We start from the raw sequence: 26,985 nt of genomic DNA on the forward strand, positions 1-26,985 counted from the left end.
TTATAATTTTAAAATACTACATAACAATTGTTTTCTAGACATGAGTTCTAGGAGAAAATTCAAAATTTCAAAGCATACATTATTATATCAGCATATATATATATATATATATTTATATGATTATTAGTTTATAATATTATTGGGACCATATTTTACATGGAGATTTTTTTAAAAAATATTGTCTTATTATCTTATCGAATTTACTTAGGACTAGGTAAATTTATTAATTTATAGAGGTTTTACTGTACATATATTGAACACATGAGATAAGCATGAACGTAATTTTTTTGCCTAAAATATAATCAGATTGGTATGCGTTGATGAGACAGCTAGATGGGTGAGGGTTAAGTAAGGTGATGACCGGTCTCTAGGTTAAGTAAGGAAATACTGTTCTAAAGTCCTAAAGAAGTTGTTTTTCGTATGGAAGGTTTATTTTCTTGCATAATTAATTAATTTTACAAACTCAATTTCAATGTATACCAATATGATCATACTTTAGGCAAAAAAAAAAATGCATATCTCAGGCGTTCAATTTAGATTCAGATTTATCACAAATCATGGATTAACTTTTTTCTTTTCAGAACATAATAATATAAAACTTAAGACTTGATGCTCATGTAAAAATTCCTTTGCACCTAAAACTTCGATTTATCCATCTGCAGTCTGCAGTCTGCTGATGACACAATCGTCCCTGTCACAAGTGTTGGGAACTTGGGATGGTAATTAAGTGCCGACAAAATCACTGTTTCCACCACATATCGTAGCTTTGAGCTCTAAGTGGTGTGTATTGAAAGTTGTGTCAATGGAACTGAACAAATGTATAATTTAGTTATACATCTTTGAAGCATAACTGGTCAATTCCTAAGCTTAAGCCGTTAGAAGCACAAGTGGGTTCCATAAACCACAATCCAAAATATATGCCGTCGAAAGGACCAACACCAGAGTAAAAGCCGTTCATCCCAAAACTAACTTGAATATTCTTATACTAGCTGATGCATATATTCAATTCTTGCTTCGATTTAGCAACATATCTTCTTGCACCGACACATTCCTTTCCTTCAAAACGATACAGGCTAGAAGTCATTGGGTTTTTAAAATAAGTACAAGATTTTGGAATCTTAGGAAAATGGAATAAGTCTTACTAGATGAGAATAGGCAGAAGTGTTAGGCACAGATCAAGAACAGCTATGGCAATTTCCTCAGTGACCTGCAAGGCCCGTACCAAATACTTATCAATCAAACCGGATTCACAGAACCATTAACAAATAAGAACCGAATAAGGCTTAGTAAGACTCAGTACCTGAGTGGCAGATACATCGCTGACTGTCATTTTATCAAGGTCTTGACGACCCCTTTTGACAAAATTATCAAAAGAAGGACACGAGGCCGCAACTTTGTTCTTGTCATTATAATTCAGCCCTGACTTTGTAGTATTGGTAAATTGATTTAGTAAGATAACCGTATTTTCTTAGCGTCTCTCACCCAGCCCCTGTGTCATCGGCACATTTAAATCCCTCCAGAATCTCTCTCGTGAAACAACTAGAAGCATATATATACTCCAGATAAGTTTGATTCCAAATCTCAAAGAAAAAAGCTCATCAACCAATCAAAATCTTGTGTTAAAAGATAATCTTACGCTGTTTTAATGCTTTCTGCTGCATCAGAATGGTTTGGATCCCCTTGACGAACGTATATATATGAATGAGCTTCTTGAATCCCGATCACTATTTAGAATTTCAATTTAAGAAGGCAATGATTAAAAAACCGGCAATGAGAGAGAGAGCCAGTTGAAGACGTAAGAGCTGAGAGTTACACACACCTGAGAGATGGAGCACGATAAAAAACAAACACAGCACTAAGGATATTAGATCATTAAAGACCGTACGAGTTTGTGCTCTAGAAGGTCGTGCTAAATCTTTTCTTCTGTTACGAACAGCGAGTATAAACTTCTGCTTGACAAAGACAGCACATCACAGCTGGATCTCGAGCTCAGACTTGATTGAGTCAATCAAGTCAAACAAACCCTTTCAGAGACAGGTTTGGTGGTGCTTCTTTCTCAATGCATCACATTTCTGTACAAATGCACAAATTCCCAAATTTCAATTACAGTTTCAATCAAAAAGTGCGGTAAGGAAAACATGAGATTTTACTGTTTGCCAGTCCAGTAAGTCAATTAATCATGAGCTGATAAGCAAATTAATTCCCAAATGTTCAACAAAAAGAGCAAGTTAAGTGGCAGTGAGTGGGAACAAGATTTAGCAATTAACATTCACACGCCCACGCAACAAGATGAGCCAGATAAAAGAAGCAATACTAAAGCAATTAACAAATACTAAAGCAATTATTAACAATGACACTCCCAAATAATCACAAATCCACAATCGCCAGATGATTAAGATTAAGCAATCAACCCCAAAATGTACAACAAAATCAAAGACACGCAAATATTAACAGCCGAAATCTATAGAGAAATTCGAATTCCACATGAACACTTAAATCTGATACAGAGAAAAAAGATTCATGGTACGGGATTAGTAGAAAAGAGGAATAAGCATAGAGGCCTACAAGAGAGGGAGCTATATGCCTGGGTTCTCTCTCTATCTATGTTGGTCTCTCATCAACCTGCGGATGCTTGTCTCGGCTTGGGAGACAAATATAGAGAGAACCCAAGCATAGGACCCTCTCTCGTACGCCTCTCCTTTTCCACGATTGCTGAAGTCAATGCCAATGAAGATGCATCTCTTTGTTCTCTCTCCATAACCGGCTCAACTAGGGTTGGCAGAGTGCCAATCTATTTTTTTCTGTATAATAGGGTCCACATAACAGGGTCCATTTTCTTTTCTTCTTTTAAAATGTGAAAAGACCAATTATGTATAGACAAGTCTTAAAAAACATGTTATATGGGCCAAGAAAATGAATTTCTTAGTATAAATTAGATAAAAGGCCAAAAAAAAAATATAAATATACATTTATTGAGCTGGGGCTGTCTCTCTTTCTTTTTTTTTTTTTTTTGGTAAATTTAAATGTATCCTAATTAAGAGGAAAAAATATAATTTTTTAGTAAGTATTGTCTTTACATTATTTATGTTTGGGTTAAACATAAAATTGCGTATAACTTTTTTTCTTATAGATTGTAGACGAAGTTATATTAACAAACATCCAGAATTGTATAACATGCATGTAGATCGTCGTCTAGACTAAAATTTTTTTCTTTCAGATAATTTTTGAGTATCATTTTACTTTACTATAAATGTAGCTGGGAGATGAATTGATGTCTTCTGTTCGCGGCTGTCGAGGTGGAAAAGCAACATCACTATACTCTCTAGCTAGTCTCTATCCCGGTGGAAGCATATAAATGGTCTTTTCTCTTTTGTTTGTATGAAAATAAGTAAACGGCATCTCATATATAAGTCATATATACTGAAATAATATATCTTCAACGTGAAGTACTTATTTGTCGACGTACAACTTGGATTCATGAGTCCTTGATCTGATAAGTTATCTCTGTTCTTTTGCCGTGTCTAGATTTTTCGATATGTTATCTCGTCCATTACTTGTCCAAAGTATCATGTATTAAATGTAGACTGTGTTCGATTTTGGATCATGTTGTAGAGAGATCAAAGTTCTATTATTTAGACGATCGACTCTCCAAACATAAATTTATCATGTTTAAGTTGTATTATTTCAGAGGTTCCATTTGTAAATCAAATACTTGTATTGATTTTATGTGACGATGCTCGATTCTCCCAAAGCCCTAATCGTAGATTTTTAATGATCCTTTCGTATTTGCGTGCGGTGTGCGTATCTAGGAAAAATCTTCTTCTCCTGCTATTTTTTTTCTTCTAAAAATTGATGAGAAAACAAAAGATGTTGTATACTTTTACTATCCCAAAACGGGTGTTGTAGGGATTCCAAATACTCATGAAGATGAAAAAGTTTTGGATGAACGATTAGAATTTTTTTTCTAGTTACCTTTTTTTTTCCTTTTGTTTGCTTTTTTTTAAATAAATAAATAAAATAAAATCACGGTTTATGTCTTGGATGAGTCAAACGAGTTGGTGCATGCATGTTTTGATTAAGGAACTTACGTTTTCCATCTGAATTTAGGAGACAAAAAAATAAATAATAATAATAATTAAAGTCGGTCGTCTATCAATTACTAAAGGGAATAAGGTCGGTTTCTTTCTACACGTCCAAACTCTATATATAAAACACTTGCACACACAATATTTCAAATCACAAAACCATTCTTTCTCTCGAGATCTTCTTCTACGCAGAAGACCTACCCTAACCTCTTTGTTTTCTCTTTCCAAATCTTACTATACGTACGTCCAAACCCTAACCATTCCCTGACACAATATCTTTTTGTTTTTTAAAAAATTTCCCATAGATGGCAAAAGCTTCTACAATAATCAGCTTCATCATCCTCTTGCTCTTGATCAATTGCTCTGCCTTGTCTTGTGCGGCACGTATTCTTCATGATCACACGAGTGATACCTTGGATGTTCATGACAAGAAGCAACAAGACCTAATCTCAAACTTTGATGATGATGATGATGATTATTCATGCCTTCCACCCTACTTCGACACGGTTGAAGATGATGTTCTAAACTATGAATCTGACCAGTTCCCGTACACTACTACGATGATCCATAATGTCGATTTTTCTGTCATGAGGAGGCATTATCTTTAGATCGTTGATGAAGCCAATACCAATGAAGATGCATCTCTTTGTTCTCTTTTTCTTTCTTCTTTTTTTCTTTCTTCTTTTTTTCTTCGATTTCATTATAACTTGTAATTTTCCTTTTCAAATTTAAATGTATCCTAAGAGGAATAAATATAACTTTTTAGTAAGTATTGTCTATTAGTCATCATGTTTGGGTTAAACATAAAATTCCGTATACTTTTTTTTCCCTTATAGATTGTAGATGAAGTTATATAACAACATCAACCACAATTTGTATAACATGCATGCAGATCGTCGTCTACCTAGCTAGCTGTTAACTTCCAGAATTAACCGGTTATGCTGTTTTCCATACGTTATAATTATAATAATTATAATGATAGATATATGTAACAAAATAAGAATGTTTTATTATATCATTATCAATAATTTGGTAATCTCAAATACTCGGAATACAAACCCCAAATATGGAGACATTTTTTAATTATTATTTTGGCTTCAATCATCATAAGAAAAGAATTCCGTGTTATTGATGTGTCGATCTGATCCTCACACGATTGAAGCATATGTCAATTTCATGGAGCCTTTCATGTGATGATCTGTAATTTTTTTCACTATTTTCTAGGGGCTTAGGGATTTGGATAGTAAATATTTTGTATTATCTGAAAATATTTTTTATTTACAATATTAATGTGTGGAAAATATATAATACAACCAAACAAAAATAAAAATTCAAAATGACCCCAACGAAACTCCTTGAATATACATACTTTTACGTGCTGATGCACATGTTACGTTGTTGCTTCGATTTCTCAACATCTCTTCTTGCGCCGATACAATGGAGAGATGTGTTGTACGTAACGTAGTTCAAGATAGACTATAAGTCATCTGTACATAAGGGTAAAACAATTTAAATGCTTTCTGCTGCAAAACATTGATCAAACAGTTAATTTAAACATGTTTTGATTTAGCAATTTTACAGGTTTTCCATCAGGATTTAGGAGACAAAGAAAAAGGAAATAAATTAAAGTCTGTCTCTCCTAATTACTAAAGGAAATAAAGGTCGGTTTCTATACGTCCAACCTCTCTATATATATAAAACACACACAACATATATTTCAAATCATAAAACTATTCTCTCGAGATCTTTTTCTACATCATAGCCCTTATCTACAACAAAAATTAATGTAAACTAGATTGGGAGTAAGCAACGTTTTTTTCATTGTCTTCGTCGTCTTGCTTTTTGTGGGTGCTTCAGAGGCTCTCCGTCCTTGGAAAGTCCCGGTCATTATTCGTGATGGAGTCCAAATAAATTATTATCAAACTGAGGAATATGACCCAATCATGGAGAAGGCCGACTCGGCATCTTTTGGTGACCAAATCAACGAGATTGAAACCAACTCGGCATACTATGCTTACTTGCATACCAAGCGTCTAAACATCTACGGCGAGGATTGGCTATGGAGGATTGATTTCCTTGTCATTCTTTTTTGTTTCTCTCTATTGTTGACCAATTTATCTTTTAGAGCTTTCTTTTGTATCACAAGCATATATTCTGCTAGGGTTTCAAAATCTTAATGAAACTCAGATCTGATTGTAATTAAGGACTTCATTATATATTCTTCTGGATTATTCAAATCATTGTTGCTTTAAATTTTTTTTCTTTTCAATTTCCATTCTTCGAACTATCAACATATCCAAGAGTTGTGATTCTTGTGTAAAACTTTTATTTTGTGTATTAAATCATTAACCGTAAGTGAAAAATAATAGGTAAAATTTTTTCCTATAATCAAAGAAGATCTTTTCTCTTCTCTATATACTGGAAAGTCGTAGCATCAATATATTGAATCTTGACGACACCATATATACTTTTCGTCTTTCGACGCGTAACATGGAATATTAGAGATTACATAAAGAGTAGATTTTAATGATAGTGGATTTTAGTGAGATTACAAGAGTATAATAGTGGGGAAATACGAAATAGTACAGCAGCTACAGCTCCATGCACAAACAATTTATTCTAGAAACCCTTTTAATTAGCTCCCAAGTTCTGGTCCCAAATCTCATGGCACAACGTAACCTGCCACATGAGATCAATTCTATATATTAATAGAGATCATATGATGTTTTAAAACGCAAATTTTGTGCTTACATGCATACAAAAAAATATAAACGCATACAATTTTTTTTTTTTAATCTTTACCGATATTTCTAAGTTTTTGTACTACATTTTTGCAACATATATAGCTCTCTAGCGACACCTTCAGTTTTTTTACAAGATAAAAATCGTATTATTAAAAATGGAACTTCTCTATCAGACTTACTTCCACACTTGGTACCATGAGCTAGAGGCTTCCCACAAAAGGCAGAGACATGAACAACCTTATCCATGTCTATCATTTTTAGCACTGAAGCTGTGATACGGCCACACGCGCAAGAGATGTCTGATCTCTTAACGACTCTGCAGCACGCTGCGGAGGGGTTTACCATTGCGCCGGGACGCTGCACGTAGACGGCGCATTCTTTCATCAGACCTTCGATGTCACCTTGGCACGTGCCATGCCCTGGAACTAGTAGTGTTCCTGAAATTACAAGGATCATTGTGAGACAAATCAAAACACGAGAACCTATGGCCATTTTTGTTTGAATCTAGTGAGTGTAGCTTTGAGTTTTTGGTTAAAGAGAAGTTGTTCAGGGTCATATATATAGTGGCTTAGAGGGTTTAACGCGTTGTGCTGCATGTGAGGTTATCTTTTTTGTGTGCTGAGAGTACTGTAGACTTAAGTGGTTGCTCTTTTCCAATTGGTTTCATGTGACAAGAGACTTGCAATTTTCTGTGAGATTCTGATGAGTGTCCTCGTAATTAACTACAACTAACGTTACATGGCAGCCAATGCATGACACTTATATCTGAGATACATAAAGTAGTAAATGACAAAATAGTATTTATTTATTTATTTTTATTTTTTTTCACCGAAGTCAATTTGTGACAAAAATAAAAAGAAAGAACCAAAGAGACAAATTTGTGACAAATGACAACTATCAAAACGTAAATTTTTAATTGAACCAAGTGATTCATGTTTCAAATTAAAAGCCTCTGAATCAGACGGAGGCTCTTACTCTTGACTCGTGACGTCATGATAGTCACTGAACAGGCGTAGTTTAGCCAAAATCCCCAAATTTTGAAAATTCCCAACGAAACGCCTAAAAGATTTTGGTTTGTCGAACCAAAAGATCAAACCTTTGCGTGAAATTTTCCCTCTTTTTCCGGCGACGAATACAGCCAGTCATCAAGGAATTAGAGAGATTCAGACTCTTTAGAGTGGTGTAGTGATGGATGACGAGAGACGGGCCGTACGGTGTCCTGAGAATCAAGGTTTAGCGGCTTATGTGTTGCAAAAGAAGCAAGAACACGCTGATAAGCCCAAAGGCTTGTCTGAGAATCTGGAGAGGACGTTTGTTAAGGCGTATAGAAATGTCTGCGACGCCAAGGATCCCATTAACACACTCAAAGACTTGTCGCAGATCAAGTATGTTTCTTGCTTTCTCTTCTCTTCACTTCTCTCCTATCGAATTTGGGTAAATGGGTCATTCGTTTTCTTGTTTGAAATGCCTTTTGTGTTCAATTTCTTATGGAAAGATGTGACCCCTTTGTGTTTTCTAGTTCGAGATTCTCGGATTTTTGGATCCTTAGGCTTTAGCTAAGGGTTCGTGTTTGTTTTGTCTGAAAATTGTAGTCATGTAGATAGATAGAATCATTTGTTTCTTTGTTTCAAGGGAAAGTGTTTGTTTATTAAGCCGTTGCAAGGCAAAGCAAATCTGATAGTGAGTGGTTTTTAGTTGTTGGGTGGCTTTGCTTCTATCTAACCAAGTATCTGTTTTGTGATTTTTGCTGGGTTTGATGCATAGGGGCTTTGGCAAGTGGATGGTTAAGCTCATGAAAGGATATTTTGATGCTGGTGCTGAAGGTTCTGAGCAAGAAGATTTACCTGATAATCATGCTGGTAATGGAGTTGGGCTGTTCGCTGTATATATATTATGTGGTTCACATGTGTTATCAATGTGATGTCTTTACGTATGGTGATTTTTGATCTGTCCAGGGAAAAAGGCCAATGGAAAGAAACGGTACATTCCGCAAAGAAACTCTGTGGCGTATGCATTACTAATAACCTTGCACAGGTTGGTTACATGGTTGTAATACTCACAAAATACTCTTTTCGTTCCTCTCTGTAAACCCTTTTTCAGGACAGTTATGTTTTTCTTTTACCAGAAGGACAACAAATGGGAAAGAATTCATGCGTAAACAAGAGCTTATTGATGCTGCTGATGCGAGTGGGCTCTCACATGCTCCTGTTGGGTATGAATCAATGTTCCCAATCTCTAATCTGTTGGTTTTGTACCTAACTTCTGCTCTTATTCTTCCATTCTTGTCACTAGGCCAGAGAAAGGTAAAGGGAAAGCAGGAATTGGAAACTCTAAGAGGGAGTGGTATAGTGGATGGAGCTGTATGACCACACTTATACAGAAGGGATTAGTGGTCAAATCTAGCAACCCAGCCAAGTAAAAAACTCATATCTGAAACTCTTCCCTATAATTTAGGTGCTCTTGACTTGTATTTTTGTAGAGAAGTAGACCTTATCTTGAGACTATTGTTTCTTTTCTTAGGTACATGCTGACAGTTGAAGGTCGGGAAGTTGCAAAGGAATGTATAGTGCGATCTGGATTACCTAATTCAGTTGACATCTTATCTGATGATGAAATGGATCCTGCACCGCAAGCAAAGAAAACACCGAATCAAAATCCCACCTGTTCTTTTACGTTGACAGAAGAACAGCTATATGCTGATCCCAGATCTAGGGCACAAGCAGCCATTCCAAACGATATTCTTGAAAAGGTCATCATCATCATAATGTTATTTCGACCTTTAAATTCTTCTTATATAGTGTTGATTGGTTGTGAGGTGACATGTTTTGCTTCATTTTCTTAGTTTCATGTTTAAATTTTTTGGTTTTTGTCAACAGTTTACACCGTTTGGTTATTCTAAGGAACAAGTCGTTGCTGCATTCAGAGAGGTTTCAGATGGATCTGGGGACAAGGATCCATCAACTCTCTGGCTCTCTGTAATGTGCCATCTTCGTCAAGCAGAGGTTTATAATTCCTGTCCGGACTCTCGAAATAAAAGAAAAGATTCAGGAGGACCTTCTGGAGCACAAACTCGTACGGTCTTTATCAAGAATATGATAAAATATGCTTAGTGCTTAGTGCTGTGTTTGTGAAAAGTTTATGTTTCATCTTATGAAGTATTACCTACAAATACAGGTCAAGTTGATCTTGAGGGATCTCTTGCTAAGAAGTTTCGCTCTTGCAACGATGGATTCACCTTAAATCCATGTTCATCCAGTTCAAGTCATGCGGTGAAAGCCTGCTCATCTTCTGTATGTAACCATTTGAGTTCAATAATCAGTAGATTGTTATATTTTTTTAATGATCAGCAGCAACTGGATTGCTAATCAGCTTTAACTGTTCCTTATTGTGTCCTGGTTACAAAGTTGGTATCAGATAGAACCAAAGGGATAACAAATTTTCCACGCCTCCCTCCTCTTAGATGTGAAGAAACGTTTGAGGAGGCATATGATGTGATCTTGATACTGGATGATCGAGAAAAGTTCGCCACTAAGGGGTTTGTGGAACATTTAATCTTGCTCTACTCTTATCTTTTAGTTGTGGTTTGGTTTCTTATGGTTTAGTTATGAGAGTGTGACAATAGTCTATCTACGTTTCTTATGGTTTCACAGATCACGGTCCAGGAATATAGTTGATAACATATGCTCTGAATTCAATATCAAGATTGAGGTTTGCATTTGATTCTTTGAATAGATGTCAACAGGTTCGAAATTACACAAATTAACAGGACAAGTGGTGTAGGTTAGACGATTACCAGTCGGGGATTGTATCTGGATTGCTCGGCATAAGTACCTTGAGGATGAGTATGTTCTGGATTTTATTGCCGAGAGGAAGAATGTTGATGATATGCGCTCATCAATTAGAGATAATCGCTACAGGGACCAAAAACTCAGACTTCAGGTGTGTGTATTCTCAACTCCTTAGTTTCTGACTTGCTCCATCATTCATTGATGGTTGTCTCTCATTTTCTTCTTTAACTGCAAATTTAAATAGAGATCAGGATTCAAGAAGCTGATATACATTCTTGAAGGAGATCCAAACCATTCTGATGCAGCAGAAAGCATTAAAACGGCGTAAGAAATTTATTTGATGTTTCAGAAAATATAAATTGGTTGTGCATTTTTGTTTGAGATCTGGAACCATACTTATCTTCATCTATGTATGCTTCTAGTTGTTTCACGACAGAGATTCTGGAGGGATTTGATGTTGTGAGGACACAAGGGCTGGGTGAGACGCTAAGAAAATACGGTTACCTCACTAAATCAATATATCAGTACTACAAGTTACGGGTGAATGATAATGACAAGAGCAAAGTGGCGGCCTCGTGTCCTTCTTTTGATAGTTTTGTCAAAAGGTGTCAAGACCTTGATAAAATGACAATCAGCGACGTATTTGCCATTCAGCTTATGCAGGTACTGAGTCTGGCTATGCATTTTTCGGTTCTTATATGTGAATGGTTCTGCGAATCCATTTCGATTGATAAGTATTTGGTGCAGATCCCGCAGGTAACTGAGGAAATTGCCATGGCTGTTCTTGATATGTACCCAACACTTATATCTCTTGCTTCTGCCTATTCTCATCTAGTAAGACCTTTTTGCCGTTGCTTGAGATCTCGAAATCTTGTACTTCTTTAAGAAACTGATGACTTGAACTAAACAATCTTTGCATTGTTTTGAAGGAAGGGGATGTCTTTGAGCAAGAAGAGATGTTGAGAAATCGAAGCTACAATGTAATATGTGCATCAGCTAGTAAGAATATATTCAAGTTAGTTTGGGGTGAATGACTTCGCTTCTCTAGTGTTTGTCCCTTTGACTTTGTCTAGAGAGAGAGATCTGAAACTTATCTTGTAGTGCCTATATATATATAAGCGATGTGTCTTTTAGATTTTGGACAGTGGTTTATAGAACCACTTGTGCTTGTAACCAAAACTTAGGCTCACCACAAATTTATAACTGTTAGCTGAAGCCAAGGGATTGACCGGCTATGCTTTAAAGATATACATTCATTAATTGAGTTTCAAAACATAATCATTCTTTATCACCACATCGATAGGATGCTTTATGATTTTAAGATTCTCGGGCACAATCCAAGGTTTAGGGGTGGTAAAAAACCAAACTCCCTGCGTTTGAAACTGAACCAACTTGAACGGTATAGAAGTTTTTTGGAATTACTCGACCAAAATCAAAGCCAACCCTGAATATGATCTTACTCTGCTCATCAGATGATCGGTTCGAGATCATGACCAGTTTTTTTTAGGGATGGCCTAGTCACTGTTTTATTTCATACAAAAGATACAGTTTTTACAGATATACAAATTATCCAACGATGATCTAATATCGTCGCATCCTCAGAGAGCTTCAACGTTACGGATCATCTCCGTATATGGGAAGGGCTCATAAGGCTCCATGAAATTGATATAGGCTTCAATGAGGTGAGGATCAGATCGACAGAGATGTTTTGGCTGTTGAGGCTTCTCGTCTTTGTGAACTGTCTCATGATCAGTTGTGTGATCAGGACTAGTAAGACGAACACGTGCCTGACAAGCCGAAGAACAGAACAGGAGCAAAAGGATAATGATAATGGTTGCTAAAATTTTAATTTGTGTTTGAATCCCCTAAAATCCTAAATTTTTGTTATTTTTAATTTGTGGTTGTGATTATTTCTATTTCTTTATGTTTTGACACCATTACATAAATAATTTAATACATTTTTTTGTTTATTTGACCCTTAAATACTAATTTTATCTTGAGATTTCCTTTTTAATGATATGTTACAATTTTATTCATTTTTAAAAAAAAGAGATTTATTTTCATTTATATTTTTTATCATGGTAACAAAAATATTTCTAGATCATTAAATATAGTGCATGGAGCTGCATGAAAACACTTATACGAAAGAGATTAGTGGTCACCAGTGTAAAAATACCAAAAATTGTTATGGTACCTATTCAATTTTATATATATCTCTGCCAAAAATTTTATATATAAAACTCTTATTTATTATCATGTAAGCCATGGAGTTGTCCCTCCTTCCAGTCTGCAAGCTATACATTGGACCACCTAGGACGGCTCCGAGCATGAAACAATTCCAGGACACTTATTCTCTAATTTGGATTTGATCGAGTCAATCACATCAAAACATTACTCTATTATAAAGCTAAAAAAACAATGACCAAGACTATATTATAATACATAGGTTCTGAATATATATTCGTAGTCAAGATTGATAGAGTCTGAATCTAAGCTAAATTGATTCTTCTAAGATTTAACAACATCAGATCAAAGAATTAACAACATCAGATATAAATTCTAACAACATCAGATCAAAGAACACAAGTCTCCAATTGGCCAACCCAAACATAGAATTTCATTATGGCCAAGATTGAGAGATTACGGATAGATTCTAACAAAATTAGATTAAGTAACAGCATCCAACGAATACTGAAGGCCAAGATTACCTTGATGGTTTTCAGATCCACAATTACACTTGTGAAATAAACCAATCTAGATGCGCATGATGTGCACATGTGACCACATGATTAAGTATATCATATTTGAAAACATAAATTATGGCAATAAAACCATATGTAAGCGTATCATTTTTGTAGTATATTAATGTTTTGTTTTGTTGAAGCTATATATTGCGATAACAAGTAGGAAAAAACAACAACATAATAAATAATAAACAATTCAATCATGTCAAAATGCAAACACGAAAACAAATTCTCACTATCTTTCTACTATTTTGGAAAAAAAATCAATGGCTCATAGCCTCATACTAAACGGATCATTAAAGAGTAAACTAGCCTTCTCAATTTACATATACTTTAAACATAACCTGTCAAGTGAGCCTAACTAACTAACTAAGCCTCTATTACAAGTTCAAGTGGTTCTTAAATAATTTTTTTTTTTGAAACTACTATATAAGAGCAAGCTAGGATACCCTTTATTAAAGTAGCGAGGAAACAAATTTTGGAGAAAAAAAAAAGAGAGGAAGAGGTTCTTAAATAAGGAATCCATGATATACTTGCTAATAAGAAGTTCACACTTGTCATTTTACTACATTGATTTGATTTTTTCCAATAATTGTAAATTTAATTTAAGCAATTGAATTCTATTAAACTATAATTTAATTTATTGATAAGATTCTCCCATGAGTTTTTAATTCATGAAAGTGCTCTAAAGAATAAGGTTCTTGCCCATTAGTACACAACAGGGAAACCATCAAAGCACATTTGTTTACAAATATTTTGCAGCTAATCTTGCAGCAATTAACGGGCTTTAGGTTGGTGCAACACTCTTCTGCGTTTTGCTCCCCAAGACGCAACCAAATGGTTTGGTTCTTTCCTCTTTGTCCCAAGATTACCTTGACAGTTATAAGACCCACAATTACACTTTACTTCAGGCCCAAACTGCACAAATCTGCCATTAAACAAAGAGAATCAATTATATCAGTATCTCAGATTCCTTAATCTAATTATAACCAAAGAAAAGTGAAGAAGAAAGAAATGGTCCAGAAGTTGACCTGTAGTCATAAGTAAGTGGCTCTCCTGCTTCTATTTGACGAGCTGCAAAGACACTTACACGCTCACTTTCAACTTGCCTGTTTAAAATATCCACACATTTTACAAGAATTAAACTTAACTCACTCTCTATTACTCAGCATAATCGACATATTTATATTCTTTACCACTTCTCCAATACACAATTTGGGTTGCAGCTGTGATTCAGAAACCGAGAGGTTTTCCCTTTGAAGGTGGCATCAATCGTGAAGTCTTTATGATTCTCACACATGTAAAACTCATTAATGCCTTTGTTCTTCATATCCCAAAGCCTTTGCTCACATTGAGCATCACTGATCACTGTGGATAGAGTGAGATTAATCACTAGATACATTGTCCCTTTCCACCACAACCTAAGGCTGAATTACAAAATCAAGATAATTTACCTTCACCAATGTATTCGACAATAAAGTATTTTTGTTGATTGGTCTGCTGCCTCTACTCCCCAACCGCAATGTTCAGTCTGTAGAAACAATAACATGACAAGTCAAGATTACAGCATTCACCACTTAAGTCTACAGTACTCTCAGCGCACAAAAAAAAAAAGATAATTGCCCTCACATGCAGCACAACAAACCCTTAAACCCCTCTAAGCCACTATATAGAAGACCATAAACAACTTCTCTTTAACCAAAAACTCAAAGCTACACTCACTAGATTCAAACCAAAATGGCGATAGATTCTCGTGTTTTGATTTTGGTCAGACAATGATCCTTGTAATCTCAGGAACACTACTAGTTCCAGGGCATGGAACGTGCCAAGGAGACATAGAAGGTCTGATGAAGGAATGCGCGGTCTACATGCAGCGACCAAGCCCAATGGTAAACCCGTCCGCAGCGTGCTGTCGAGTCGTTAAGAAATCAAACATCCCTTGCGCGTGTGGTCGTATCACAGCTTCAGTGCAGAAAGTGATAGACATGGATAAGGTTGTTCATGTCACTGCCTTTTGTGGGAAGCCTCTAGCTTATGGTACCAAGTGTGGAGGTAAGTTTAATTAAGAAGTTTTATTTTACGGTTTTAATCTTGTAAAAAACTGAAGGTATCGCTAGAGAGCTATATATATGTTGCGAAAAATGTAGTACGAGAACTTAGAAATTAATCATCGGTATAAAGTTCTTTTTATAAAAAAAAAAAATCTACGTAAGTACAAGACCACTCTATAATATATGGAATTGATCTCATGTGACAGGTTACGTTGTTCCGTAGCTGCTGTACTATTTCCTCACTACTACTAAAATACTTTTGTTATCTCACTCGAATCTACTACTATCTTTTGTTGGTATGAAATAAAATCTACTCTTGTAATCTCCAACTAATATTACATGTGTGTATCCCAAAAAGGGGTTGTATGGGATACAACTTCTTTTGCTTTCTCAATTAGAAATAAATTAGTAGGAAAAGGAAGGAGAATCTTTGTTCTTTCTAGATACGCACACCGCAAACAAACTCATTAAAAGGATCGTTAAAATTGTACGATTATCGTTTTGGGGTTTGCTTGAGAATCAAGCATCACATGAAATCAATACAAGTATTCGATTTACAAACGGAACCTCTCTAAATATAACTTAAACATAATAAATTTATGTCTGGATTTTAAAGAAAAGCTCTGATCTCTCTATCACACATGATCCAGAATATGCTCGATCCAAAATCTAACACTCTATATTTAGTACATGATAGATACTTTGGACAATGCCACAATGGAAATCCAGACATAAAATCTACACATGGCTGAAAGCCTAAAAGTATAGTGTCACATAATCTAAGAAAAAAAGACAAAGATAACTTATTAGATCAAATGTTGAATCGAAGATGTCTAAAAATAAGAAGACTAGTAGGTCAATTTTTGGTTACTAGTTTTTTTTGTCCCTTTCTAAAACTAATACTAATATTTAATGTATTTGGAAAATTGAATTATTTCCCCATTTTAAATTGTTGGACTATCAAAAGTGTGTAAATAAATAATAGGAAGCTCTTGCAAAGCATTATTGAAAATTTTATTTTTAAATTAACATGATAATCTAATATAAGATTATCTAATTGTTTTTTCTTATTGTTATATAATACTTTAATCAATAATATGATGAAAGCAAGTAAGAACATTACTCAAATTTTGATATTTTAAATACTATGTTAGCATAGCTATGAGTTATTTTTGCAAAAACATTTTAAAACTTATTGAAATTTCTCTAAAAATTATTAAAATCATTCAAAATTATCCATTGATATCTGAAAAATTTGAACATAAATTATATTCAATAAATTAGAAAATGTACCAAATATGTTGCTCAAGCATGGTATTGAGAAAATGATAGCTCTAGAATTGGTAGATATATTCATATATATATATATATATATATATATATATATATACACATCAAAGTAATGTGGATGTGACACTTGAAATATTTAAAGCTTTAGAAACCTTGTATATTGTATTATGAATTATAATTTGATTAAAAGTTTAAAACCTTGTATCTTTTTTTATATCTAGATCGTTCTTTGTTTTATATTTGAGTATTAAACTCATGGAAAATTTAGAATTATATATCCGAAATATTGAAAGGGAGAAAACAAAAATTGTTTACTTTTGAGTTAAGAAGAATATGAATTTATTATTGGAGTTTGGGTTTGGTTTAAAATCATCATATGGAATTCTTAGAACATAGGTAAATTATGATTTTTTGTGGTAAGCTTGATTGATCCTGAACTAAATTTTGTGATTAATTTTTTGTTCTCGGTCTCTTTTTTTGTTTTTAAAACTTTAATATTGATGTTATGCGAACATCATTGCTGAACGATTTATTTGTTATACAGCTCTCGCTTCCTCGTTTTTTGAGTTTTTCTTCACACTGTAATCGCGATATTTCTAATTATTTTTAATTTGTATATTAAGCTAGGTTAATCGAAAATGTCATATATCTTATCTAATTGTGTTTTCCGTCTAATATACAAGTATTTTGAATATTGAATTTTTCACTCCTTCGGATTTCCCTTAATGTAGCTTTGTTATACTAAACAAGAAAACAAAAAACAAAATTGCGTTTAAAGATTTTATTGTTTTAGTATATATTTGAACGGCATAATTGATTCCATTATGCATATATATAAGTTGGAGAAGTTAAAAATTGGGAGATTCTCAGATATTCCGGCTTTTATATATACTAGTATTATACCGAAAAATTATTATATATTTATATGCCATATGTAATCTAAAATATATGAAAATTTAGTTTGTAAATAAATTAGTATGTGGGGAAAACTATATTGTTTCGTGAAAATGTGGATTTGGTTCTGTCACTTGATATAGTGAGACAATTGTTGTTGTACATTTTTTTTTTTAACGAAAAGAATTAATAGTCTTCCAAATATTAAGAAATAACTTCCAACTTCAATGCTTTATAGAATATACTATAGAGAATTTATAAAAAGACAAAATTACTGATTGTCAAAAAAAAAAAATACAAACTTACATTTAATATTCAAAGACTCAATACCAACTTAAAATTAGATTAAAACTCAAGGTCATAGCCACAAAATTTTTACCGGAGTGAAGTGACTCAATACAAAGATGATATCATTTGCGTCTTGATATTCTACTTCATCATCTTCAGCCTCTTAACACTTTGCCACTAGAGCTGCTCTTGCTCAAGTCTTCTACTTTGTTTGCGTCTCCTCTTTTATTCATCAAGTTTGCATTTTTTTTAGTGGTGTGGTCTATAAAACAAAAGTATATTAGACAAACGTATAAGATATAAATTTTTTTTGAAAGAAAAAATATTAATATAATCATCTTAAAGCAATAAAACATATGTAACATACCAGTCCAGAGGCTATATATATGCCTTATATGATGAACTCATCGGAGATTGTCGGCGTCAACAATGAAATATTTGAAATTTATATTGGATATAAGGCATTATATATAAGATTTTCTTTTACGAAGCGTGTCTTACTCCTAAATGAGTTTATCCTCAACTTTTTAGAATTAAACTAACATCTACAACATAAAGATGATCAATGAGATACGTATATATATTGCTTTGACGTCGATCGTAACTGTCAATCGTTTGACTAGAAGAGATCGTGGATTATATATGGAGGAAAATATACCTCTACTTTATTTTTGATTTTCTTTTCATAGAATGGTAAATGTGATCGTGGGAAGTTTAACAATTATGCTTTACGTAAACTTTCATTTTCATCTTCGATCGACCAATGGTTTCACATAATTATTTATTTTTATTTTTTTGTCAAAACATGATTGATCAAGTGAACTTGTGCTTTTTCTAACCCATTCAAATACTTAGATATTAAAATTATTCACAAAATTGTTGTTTTTTTTAGAGTTAATGCATGCATGTTAGATATAAGTTTAACCGCTCTACTTCAAACATTTTTTCCATAAATGATGTCTTCAAAATAATACTATGAACTAACTCAACTAAGTTCTTTTACGTAAGAACGTTTTCGGGAAGTTTAAAGTGAATATATGAACTATTTTGAAAGTTTTTTGTTTTCTTTTCTTTTTTCTTTTCTGAAACTAACTTTCCCGTGAAAGAAGATTTTTTTTTCTTTTCTTTTTCAAGTCTAATAACTAGGTGACAACTGACGCCCCCATAACAATCGATTACAAAATATTGAGTCTCTACAATTGGACGTATTATATACCTAGTGACCTAGCCATAACTATATAGCTAGACCAAGAGTCTATTAAATAACATAAATCAACCAAAATACTACACGCGCTAGCTAGACACATACCATATAGAACTTATTATCGATTACCAAAAAATAAATGTTTTTCTTCTCTCAATCCATCATCAATCTTAGACGACACTGTTTATTAGTAATGGACCTAACTCACTCCCAAAAGCTAGCTCAAGAGAGGAGGGTTGCCAAACACTATATATATTGCCCAAGGATTTGTTATTCTTCCGATGTGGGATATAATCTAACACATCCCCCTCACGCTCAGGACTGGACATCTGTAACGTGAAGTTTGTGGGACTAGACATCCACGGGTGGTAGTCCACAATCGAGAAGTTTGAACCTAGGCTCTGATACCATATTAGTAATGGGTCTAACTCACTCCCAAAAGCTAGCTCAAGAGAGGAGGGTTGCCAAACACTATATATATTGCCCAACGATTTGTTATTCTTCCGATGTGGGATATAATCTAACACTGTTTGCTTTTGTTTTTTCCCTACTTCCATGACACTCCGGCATGCATCATGCATGCCTTTCATACTCGGTGCTAGGATGAAACACGATTACACGAACGAACTCAAATTACATGGTAAAAGGTTATACGAACTCAATATTCACACTATTGTAACCTTCTTTTTTATTTCTTTTTTTTTGCCAAGGTTATTCTAAGTTTAGGTAATTAATGCTTGTGTAATACCACAAACTTCATTTATAATGATATTTACAAGCTTAGCAAAATATATTCTAGTTTGGGGTGAATGACTTCTCTACTCTAGTGTTTGTCACGTTGACCTGTGTCTAGAGAGAGAGATCTGCAACTTATCAAGTGCCTATATAGTACGACACGTTGTTTTTTAGATTTTGGACAGTGATGTATAGAACCACATGTGCTTGTAACCAAAACTTAGGCTCTCACCACGATTGTATAACTGCTTGCTGAAGCCAAGGGATTGACCGGGGCTATACTTTAAAGATATACATACATAATACATTAATTGAGTTCCATAATCATTCTCGGACACCACATCGGTAGGATGCTTTATGATTCTCGGGGAAAGTACGAGGTTTAAGGATGGTATAAACCAAACTGTGTGCGTTTGAAACCAACTTATAGGGTGTAGATGTTTTTTGGAATTACTCGGACCAGAATCGGGAGCCAAAGCTGATCATTGAATCTTAATTACTCTGCTCATTTATTTGTTTTAAGGTTTCTAATGGTGTGGTTATGAAACTGGTTTCGCCCTCCCTTGGGCTCATCAGATGATCGGTTCGAGATCATGACCAGTTTTCTTTTTAGGGATGGCCTAGTCCCTGTTTTATTTTATACAGATGAATACAGGTTTGTTACAAATATACAGATTATCCAAGGATGGTCTAGTATTGTCACATCCTCCTCCTGAGAGAAGCTTGGACGTTATGGATCATCTCCGGATATGGGAAGGGCTCATAAGGCTCCAAGAGATTGACATATGCTTCAATCATGTGAGGATCATATCGAGCTACACGTTTTGGTTGTTGAGGCTTCTCGTCTTTTTTGTGAAAAGTCTCATGATCAGTTGTATGATCATTCTTCATTTCATTCTCACAGTGAAAGAGAAAGAAATTAAAGATTTGAAGAAGATGTAGGTCAATTTTTGGTTACAAGTTTGTTTTTGTCCCTTTCTAAAACTAATACTAATATAAATAATGTATGTGGAAAATTGAATTATTTTCCCATTTTAAATTGTTGGACTATTAAAAGTGTGTAAATAAATAATAGGAAGCTTGCAAAGCATTATTGAAAATTTTATTTGTAAATTAACATGATAATCTTATATAAGATTATCTATTTGTCCTTATATAATACTTTAATCAATAATATGATGAAAGCAAGTAAGAACATTACTCAAATCTTGATATTTAAAATACTATGTTAGCATAGCTATGAGTTATTTTTGCAAAAACATGTTAAAACCTATTGAAATTTATCTAAAATTTTTTAAAATCATTCAAAATTATCCATTGATATCTGAAATATCTGAACATAAATTATATTTAATAAATTAGAAAACGTACCAAATATGTTGCGCAAGCATGGTATTGAGAAAATGATAGCTCTAGAATTGGTAGATATATTCATATATATACATCAAAGTAACGTGGATGTGGCACTTGAAATATTTAAAGCTTTAGAAACCTTGTATCTTGTATTATGAATTATAATTTGATTAAAAGTTTAAAACGTATTCTTTCGTAGCCCATCATACATGTACGTATCTGCTTTTATATCTAGATCGTCCTTTGTTTTATATTTGAGTATTAAACTCATGAAAAATTTAGAATCATATATCTGAAATATTGAGAGGGACAAAAAAATATGTGTTTACTTTTAAGTTAAAGAAGGATATGAATTTATTATTGGATTTTGTGTATGGTTTAAAATCATCATATGCAATTTCTAGAACGTAGGTAAATTAGGATTTTTTTGTGGTAAGCTTGATTGATCCTGAACTAAATTTTGTGATTAATTTTCTGTTCTCGATCTCTTCTTTATTCTTAAAACTTTAATATTGATGATGTTATGCGAACATCATTGCTGAACGATTTGTTTGTTACACAGCTTCATTAATTGAACACTATACTCTTACCATGGGTAATTTTCATTACTTTTTTTGATTTTTTTTTCACTTTTTATCGAAAATGAGAGGACATGAATTCTTTACAAACTTGAAATCAACTAACTAAATCAAATTAAATGAGCTGACGAAAGGAAAGATAGTGGAGAGGACATCCACAACTTCCTTCACCACAGACCAATATTCAGTTATTTTATTACTAAATTTTTTGAAATAATGGTTTTGACACAAATTAAAGAATATTCAAATGTGATTGGTTATTTTTTCTTGCCATACCACTAAAATATGGCTCTTGTGGTTTGTTTGAGAATCTCAGATTACCAAACGGACCATTAAGGACTAAAGAGTATAGTAGTCTTCTCAATTTACATACAGTATATTTTAAACATAACCTGTCAACAGTGAGCCTAACTAAGCCTCAATTACAAGTTCTAGTGGTTCTTTATTAATAACTAGATGAATACCCGCGCTATGCGCGGGCTTATAGCTTACCGCTTTTTAAACAATTTTGTTACTAATTTGATTTTTTATGTAGAGTTTATCTATTTTTTAATTGTGGAAATCTTGAAAAATATAATTTGATTTTGATATTTTTTTTATACTTCAAATAGCTTTTTTCATTTTGCAATTGAATTATTAGATACATGCATAGACAACTTTATTTTGAAAGCTTAACCATTTTACAATTCTTGTCTAAAACTTCTAAAAAAAATATTTCAAATGAAAGCTTGATCTAAAAATGCATATTTTGTAACAAAGAGTTTTTTAGCTTCTCAGTTATATACTATGAACTACTAACATTTTAATTTATCAAGATTGATTAAGATAGACATCTTCCTTTCATGTTAGCTCTTCAATTTCTTGAATATAACTCTAGAATTTTTTATTTATTTATAAGAATTTCATTTAATTTTATTTTTGACAACTTCTAAATATTAGAATATGAAAACTCCTTCCTCTTTGTCTCTGTATTCTGCTAAACCAACATTCTACAATTTTATTCAATTATCTTCCATTTGATAGTGAACAAAACTTTAATCTTCTTCAAAAAAAAAATTTTAGGGACAAACTTTCATGAATTTCTCTACAATATTAACAAATATCTCTATCACTGCTGCAACTCTTCAAACTATTGACAAAATTATGACTCCTAAACCATATATCCATATATTCATGGTTTACGCTGAGAGGAAGAAGTGGCTCTTGATTCAATCCCGATATTTTTTTGTCTTTTGGTGATGTATCTACTTTTTTGGGAAATGTTATAAGCCTCTCTAATTTTTTTATGTAAATATTAAAACTGTTTTTGTAATATAAAAAAGAACAAAATACATGAATAGGTCTTTTTGCTTTTAATGAGGATAGACAAGTGGCACTCTCTCCACTGCTGATGTGTCACTCAGATGGAGAGAGTTGGCCATCTTTCATAATATAGATTCATTTTGAAACTACTATATAACAGCAAATGGGGTGAGACTGTGAGAGGATCTAACAAGAACACCATTTCACACTTGTCATTTTACTACATTAGTTTGATTTTTTTCCAATAATCAAAAATTTAATTAAACAATTAAATTCTATAAGATTATTATTTATTGATATGATTCTCCCAGAAGTTTCTAACTCATGGAGGTCCTCAAAAGAATAAGGTTCTTGCTCATTAGTACACAACAGAAAAACCATCAAAGCACATTTGTTTACATATATTTTGCAGCTAATCTTGAAGCAATTAACGGGCTTTAGGTCGGTGCAACTTTCTTCTGCGTTTTGCTCCCCAAGACGCAACCAAACGGTTTGGTTCTTTCCTCTTTGTCCCAAGATTACCTTGACAGTTATAAGACCCACAATTACACTTTACTTCAGGCCCAAACTGCACAAATCTGCCATTAAACAAAGAGAACCAAATATATCAGTATCTCAGATTACTTAAGCTAATCAATAACCACAGAGAAGTAGAGAAGAAAGAAACGGTCCAGAAGTTGACCTGTAGTCATATGTAAGTGGCTCTCCTGCTTTTATTTGACGAGCTGCAAAGACACCTATACGGATCTCACCTTCAACTTGCCTGTTTAAAATATCCACACATTTTACAAGAATTAAACTTAACTCACTCTCTATTACTCAGCATAATTGAAATATTTATATTCTTTACCACTTCTCCAGTACACAATTTGGGTCGCAGCTGTGATTCAGAAACCGAGAGGTGTTCCCTTTGAAGGTGGCATCAATCGTGAAGTCTTTATGAATCTCACACATGTAAAACTCATTAACGCCTTTGTTCTTCATATCCCAAAGCCTTTGCTCACATTGAGCATCACTGATCACTGTAGATAAGAGTGAGATTATTCACTAGATACTCTGTCCCTTTCCACCACAACCATAAGGCTCAAATACACAATCAAGATAGTTTACCTTCACCAATGTATTCGATAATAAAGTCTTCTTTATTGATTGGTTCTGCTGCCTCTACTCCCCAACCGCAATGTTCAGTCTGTAAAACAATAACATGACATGTCAAGATATAAACAATGTGTAATGCAAGAGTCATAAAATAGAGACTAAGGCCTTTACCTTCACAATTTTCATCTTTTTCTCTTTGCGGAATGGTCTGTTTCCACAAGTTTCAGGGCATCCGCATCCTTTAGAACAGCTTATACATTGAACCCTACGACAATTTTTCCAAAAGCGGAAACTATTCAAACGACATTTCCTTTCCTGGTTAACAGATAAGATTTGTTCGTTAGTCAACAAGCATACCTGCAAACACAGCTTCTACAGCAAGTAGGGCCACAATTTGTGCACCCAACACCATCGTTAGCATCATCACGCTTCTTTTTCACGAAGTAAATATCTTAAATCAGTCAAGGAATGACACACACTAGTGTAAAGCAAAATGAGAATCATGTGATCATATGGCAGTAACATTGAACCAAAAGAAACTTGTGTGGAAACTATTAAAAGGATACTGCGTCTAATATGCACATAAGGAGGTGGATCATCTTTCACAACAGAATCTTTCCATGTGAAGTCAATCTTAAACTCCTCTTCAACATATGGCAAAGGCAACTGGGAAAAGACCTGTTGAATATCAAAGTAGATAAGCATTACTTGAAAAAGTGTAAGAAAAAAACAAATCTCCAGCTTTCCTAATTATAGGAACGAGAAACACTGACCTCCATCTCACTCTGCGCAACTGCATGCTGCTAAACCAACAAATAACTTATCAGTCATGTGAGTGAGTCTATATGAGAATACAGATTGTAAGAGTCTTCTGATAGGATCTACTAAATGATGAGGGAAACTGTAAAAAAACTGACCTTTGTGTCTTGCCGCCAATCAGTTGGATGCCTCCAACAAACTGCTTTTCCTGGCTGGTCTTTCAGGTGAAGTGTTTCTTCTGGCCATGGAGAATGTTTATCATGAGCGGCCACTGGACACTTGACACACCGCCACAGTGCTCTTCCCTTGCAGAGAAAGCACTCCTGCAAACTCCATACTATCAGATGAAACTGAGAGATACCGCACAATCAAACTAATCCATTTCAATTCCCTACCTAATCACTGTTACATATTCTTATATATTTCTCATGAGTATTTCTACCAGCATAACAGCCAGGGAACTAACAAAAAGGTTGAGATACGTGAACATCTATATGATATTGAATACAAAACAAGCCAACAAAAATGAAAGAATCTTCCTCAAATACAAAACAATGAATGAGGATCTTACATGTTGAGGGCACTTAAATTTGCCTGATTTAGAGACACTGAGGCTTTCTTTCGCACAGAGCAAGTGATAAGCGGTAATCACAGATCCAATACTAATCTTCATAACTAAATAAACAGAAACACAAAAAAAAAAAAAAAAAAATACCATTTTCTTGGCTCCAACAAGAAAAGGGAGGAAACATCTCGTCTCAGAAACTCCAGAAGCAACTCTTCTCTTGACCCAATCCTTCACATGATCATTCAGAATCAAACCTTTCTTGGCTCGGTCAGATGGATTCTGTTTCCGGATAAGAGCAGTGACACCATTGGAAATCTTGACGTCTCTGACCTCTTCCTCCGGAAATTGTTCCCCATTGCTGTCTCCGGCTATGTTTTCCGGTGAATCGATGGATTTGGCTAATTCAGGCCCTGAAGCCGCCGGGAGAAAAGCAGGGCAACAAGTGAGAGCCACGGATGCAGACAAAGACATGTTTCCGAGATCTAACATCTACTAACACTCGCAAGCACAAAGATGAATGAAAGTATATGAAGAAGACAGTTACCTTTTGTCTTTGTGGGTAGGCGAAAAGCGAAAAGACATGAAAAAAACCATATATGGAGGGAATTTAAGGCGGGAGATTTTTGTCCTTAAAATTTTTATACAAAAAAAAAAGGTCTTGTATTTTCATACATTTTCGCAATTGCCCCGAAACTTTTGTTTCTTTCTTGCTAGTTAAATTTCTCAACCCCATATCTACCAATAACAGTGCTACACGCAATAATCAATGTTGGTGAAACCGAACTGAAACAAATCGCTGAATTTAATCAAACTAATGATTTGGAAGTTTATCTGATTGATCATTCAGTGTTCGGTTTGTTAGTTATAATTATAAACAAGATATTTGGAGTTCGTTTTTTTTTTTGGATGTGTTTACTTACATGTCAGTTTAGTTTCGTTTATGTCAACTTAAATCAAATTATATTACACCATTAATGGTCAGTTTCCATTTGCTTACTATATACTCAAACAAAACATGGCGTAAATTGTTTTGTTAAACTCTAGATTTAGCAACACAAAACCTAGTAACGTATTGATATTTGTGTCTAGGTTTCCACAGTTTACCACGCAATACTCACCTTAGCTTTGTTTATACACTTTAGAAAGATAATATGATTAACGAGTAACCGTTAAACTAATCTAAAGAATTACGCATCCATGTTTAGTTAGTTGGTTTCTTAATCCTCTTAGCAAGATATTATGGCGTCTAAGAATCGATTTAGATGAAAAACGGACCAACAAAACAAACTAGAAAACATATGTTCACTTCACGACAACTTATATAATATTTTAATACATTATACACAAAAATAAACTATAACACGTTTATGATGTGATATGCAAATCTTTCGAAAATATTACACGTTTTCAAATTAATAAAAAGTTTCTTGGTTATATTGAAATATTCTATTTTTTGGGGCAAAATATTGTAATATTCTTCTTTCTTTTTCTTTTTTTGGACAGA

At 33.8% G+C, this 26,985-nt stretch overlaps 3 protein-coding genes, 1 long non-coding RNA gene and 2 pseudogenes across 13 annotated transcripts; 3 read left to right on the forward strand and 3 right to left on the reverse strand.

Annotated features, from left to right (window-relative positions):
• Positions 1–765: 765 nt before the first annotated feature.
• Positions 766–2,817, reverse strand: LOC109128120 (uncharacterized). 3 transcript variants are annotated; one of them, XR_015575237.1, is made up of 6 exons: positions 2,566–2,817; positions 1,820–2,072; positions 1,637–1,724; positions 1,301–1,539; positions 1,143–1,207; positions 766–1,051 (listed from the first exon to the last, which is right to left on the reverse strand). It is a non-coding gene; the product is annotated as an uncharacterized LOC109128120 (long non-coding RNA). The 3 variants fall into 3 exon arrangements; XR_015575235.1 differs by having other exon boundaries at positions 766–1,056; positions 2,566–2,812; XR_015575236.1 differs by having other exon boundaries at positions 766–1,073; positions 2,566–2,780.
• A 3,052-nt stretch (positions 2,818–5,869) lies between these two features.
• On the forward strand, positions 5,870–6,262 carry LOC104730210 (uncharacterized; annotated as a pseudogene).
• Positions 6,263–6,658: 396 nt separating this feature from the next.
• LOC104730211 (uncharacterized) lies at positions 6,659–7,381 on the reverse strand. Its single transcript, XM_010449347.3, has 2 exons — positions 7,009–7,381; positions 6,659–6,764 (listed from the first exon to the last, which is right to left on the reverse strand). The coding sequence occupies exons 1-2, from the start codon at positions 7,319–7,321 to the stop codon at positions 6,748–6,750; spliced, it is 330 nt and encodes a 109-aa protein (XP_010447649.1). The 5' UTR covers positions 7,322–7,381; the 3' UTR covers positions 6,659–6,747.
• A 420-nt stretch (positions 7,382–7,801) lies between these two features.
• On the forward strand, positions 7,802–11,890 carry LOC104730213 (crossover junction endonuclease MUS81). Of its 3 annotated transcripts, none has more exons than XR_015573648.1 (15): positions 7,802–8,214; positions 8,594–8,688; positions 8,785–8,863; positions 8,955–9,041; positions 9,122–9,244; positions 9,350–9,578; positions 9,706–9,901; positions 10,004–10,119; positions 10,234–10,364; positions 10,480–10,537; positions 10,615–10,768; positions 10,862–10,941; positions 11,040–11,280; positions 11,365–11,451; positions 11,547–11,890. XR_015573648.1 is itself a non-coding variant. In XM_010449350.3 (15 exons), exons 1-15 carry the CDS (start codon positions 8,018–8,020, stop codon positions 11,649–11,651), a joined length of 1,983 nt encoding a protein of 660 aa, XP_010447652.1. In that variant the 5' UTR covers positions 7,802–8,017; the 3' UTR covers positions 11,652–11,890. The 3 variants fall into 3 exon arrangements, 2 of the variants coding, with proteins under 2 accessions (XP_010447652.1, XP_010447651.1); XM_010449350.3 differs by having other exon boundaries at positions 10,610–10,768; XM_010449349.3 differs by having other exon boundaries at positions 10,610–10,768; positions 11,040–11,451.
• Positions 11,891–15,098: 3,208 nt separating this feature from the next.
• LOC104733198 (uncharacterized) lies at positions 15,099–15,635 on the forward strand (annotated as a pseudogene).
• Positions 15,636–15,873: 238 nt separating this feature from the next.
• LOC104730214 (histone-lysine N-methyltransferase ASHR3-like) lies at positions 15,874–26,061 on the reverse strand. Of its 6 annotated transcripts, none has more exons than XM_010449352.3 (10): positions 25,629–26,061; positions 25,072–25,236; positions 24,928–24,954; positions 24,721–24,832; positions 24,512–24,605; positions 24,326–24,419; positions 24,167–24,245; positions 23,907–24,078; positions 23,739–23,819; positions 23,330–23,634 (listed from the first exon to the last, which is right to left on the reverse strand). In XM_010449352.3, the coding sequence occupies exons 1-10, from the start codon at positions 25,968–25,970 to the stop codon at positions 23,484–23,486; spliced, it is 1,317 nt and encodes a 438-aa protein (XP_010447654.2). In that variant the 5' UTR covers positions 25,971–26,061; the 3' UTR covers positions 23,330–23,483. The 6 variants fall into 6 exon arrangements, with proteins under 6 accessions (XP_087334361.1, XP_087334360.1, XP_010447654.2 ...); XM_087478233.1 differs by having other exon boundaries at positions 25,485–26,061; XM_010449351.3 differs by having other exon boundaries at positions 24,928–24,957; positions 25,629–26,042.
• Between the last annotated feature and the right edge of the window lie 924 nt (positions 26,062–26,985).

This window comes from Camelina sativa, chromosome 12 (assembly GCF_030686135.1).
Source record: "Camelina sativa cultivar CO46 ecotype springtype chromosome 12, ASM3068613v1".
Lineage (NCBI taxonomy): Eukaryota > Viridiplantae > Streptophyta > Magnoliopsida > Brassicales > Brassicaceae > Camelina > Camelina sativa.

What these genes read in the sequence shown, in the direction of transcription:
- LOC104730213 (XM_010449349.3), top strand. Translation starts at nt 8,018, where the DNA reads ATGGATGACGAGAGACGGGCCGTACGGTGTCCTGAGAATCAAGGTTTA. An exon ending in AAAGACTTGTCGCAGATCAA is followed by an intron (nt 8,215 to 8,593) that starts GTATGTTTCTTG and finishes TTTGATGCATAG; the next exon opens with GGGCTTTGGCAAGTGGATGG. An exon ending in TTTACCTGATAATCATGCTG is followed by an intron (nt 8,689 to 8,784) that starts GTAATGGAGTTG and finishes TGATCTGTCCAG; the next exon opens with GGAAAAAGGCCAATGGAAAG.
- LOC104730211 (XM_010449347.3), bottom strand. Translation starts at nt 7,321, where the DNA reads ATGGCCATAGGTTCTCGTGTTTTGATTTGTCTCACAATGATCCTTGTA.
- LOC104730214 (XM_087478232.1), bottom strand. Translation starts at nt 25,970, where the DNA reads ATGTTAGATCTCGGAAACATGTCTTTGTCTGCATCCGTGGCTCTCACT. An exon ending in TTATGTGCATATTAGACGCA is followed by an intron (nt 24,606 to 24,720) that starts GTATCCTTTTAA and finishes GACTGATTTAAG; the next exon opens with ATATTTACTTCGTGAAAAAG. An exon ending in AATTGTGTACTGGAGAAGTG is followed by an intron (nt 23,820 to 23,906) that starts GTAAAGAATATA and finishes TATTTTAAACAG; the next exon opens with GCAAGTTGAAGGTGAGATCC.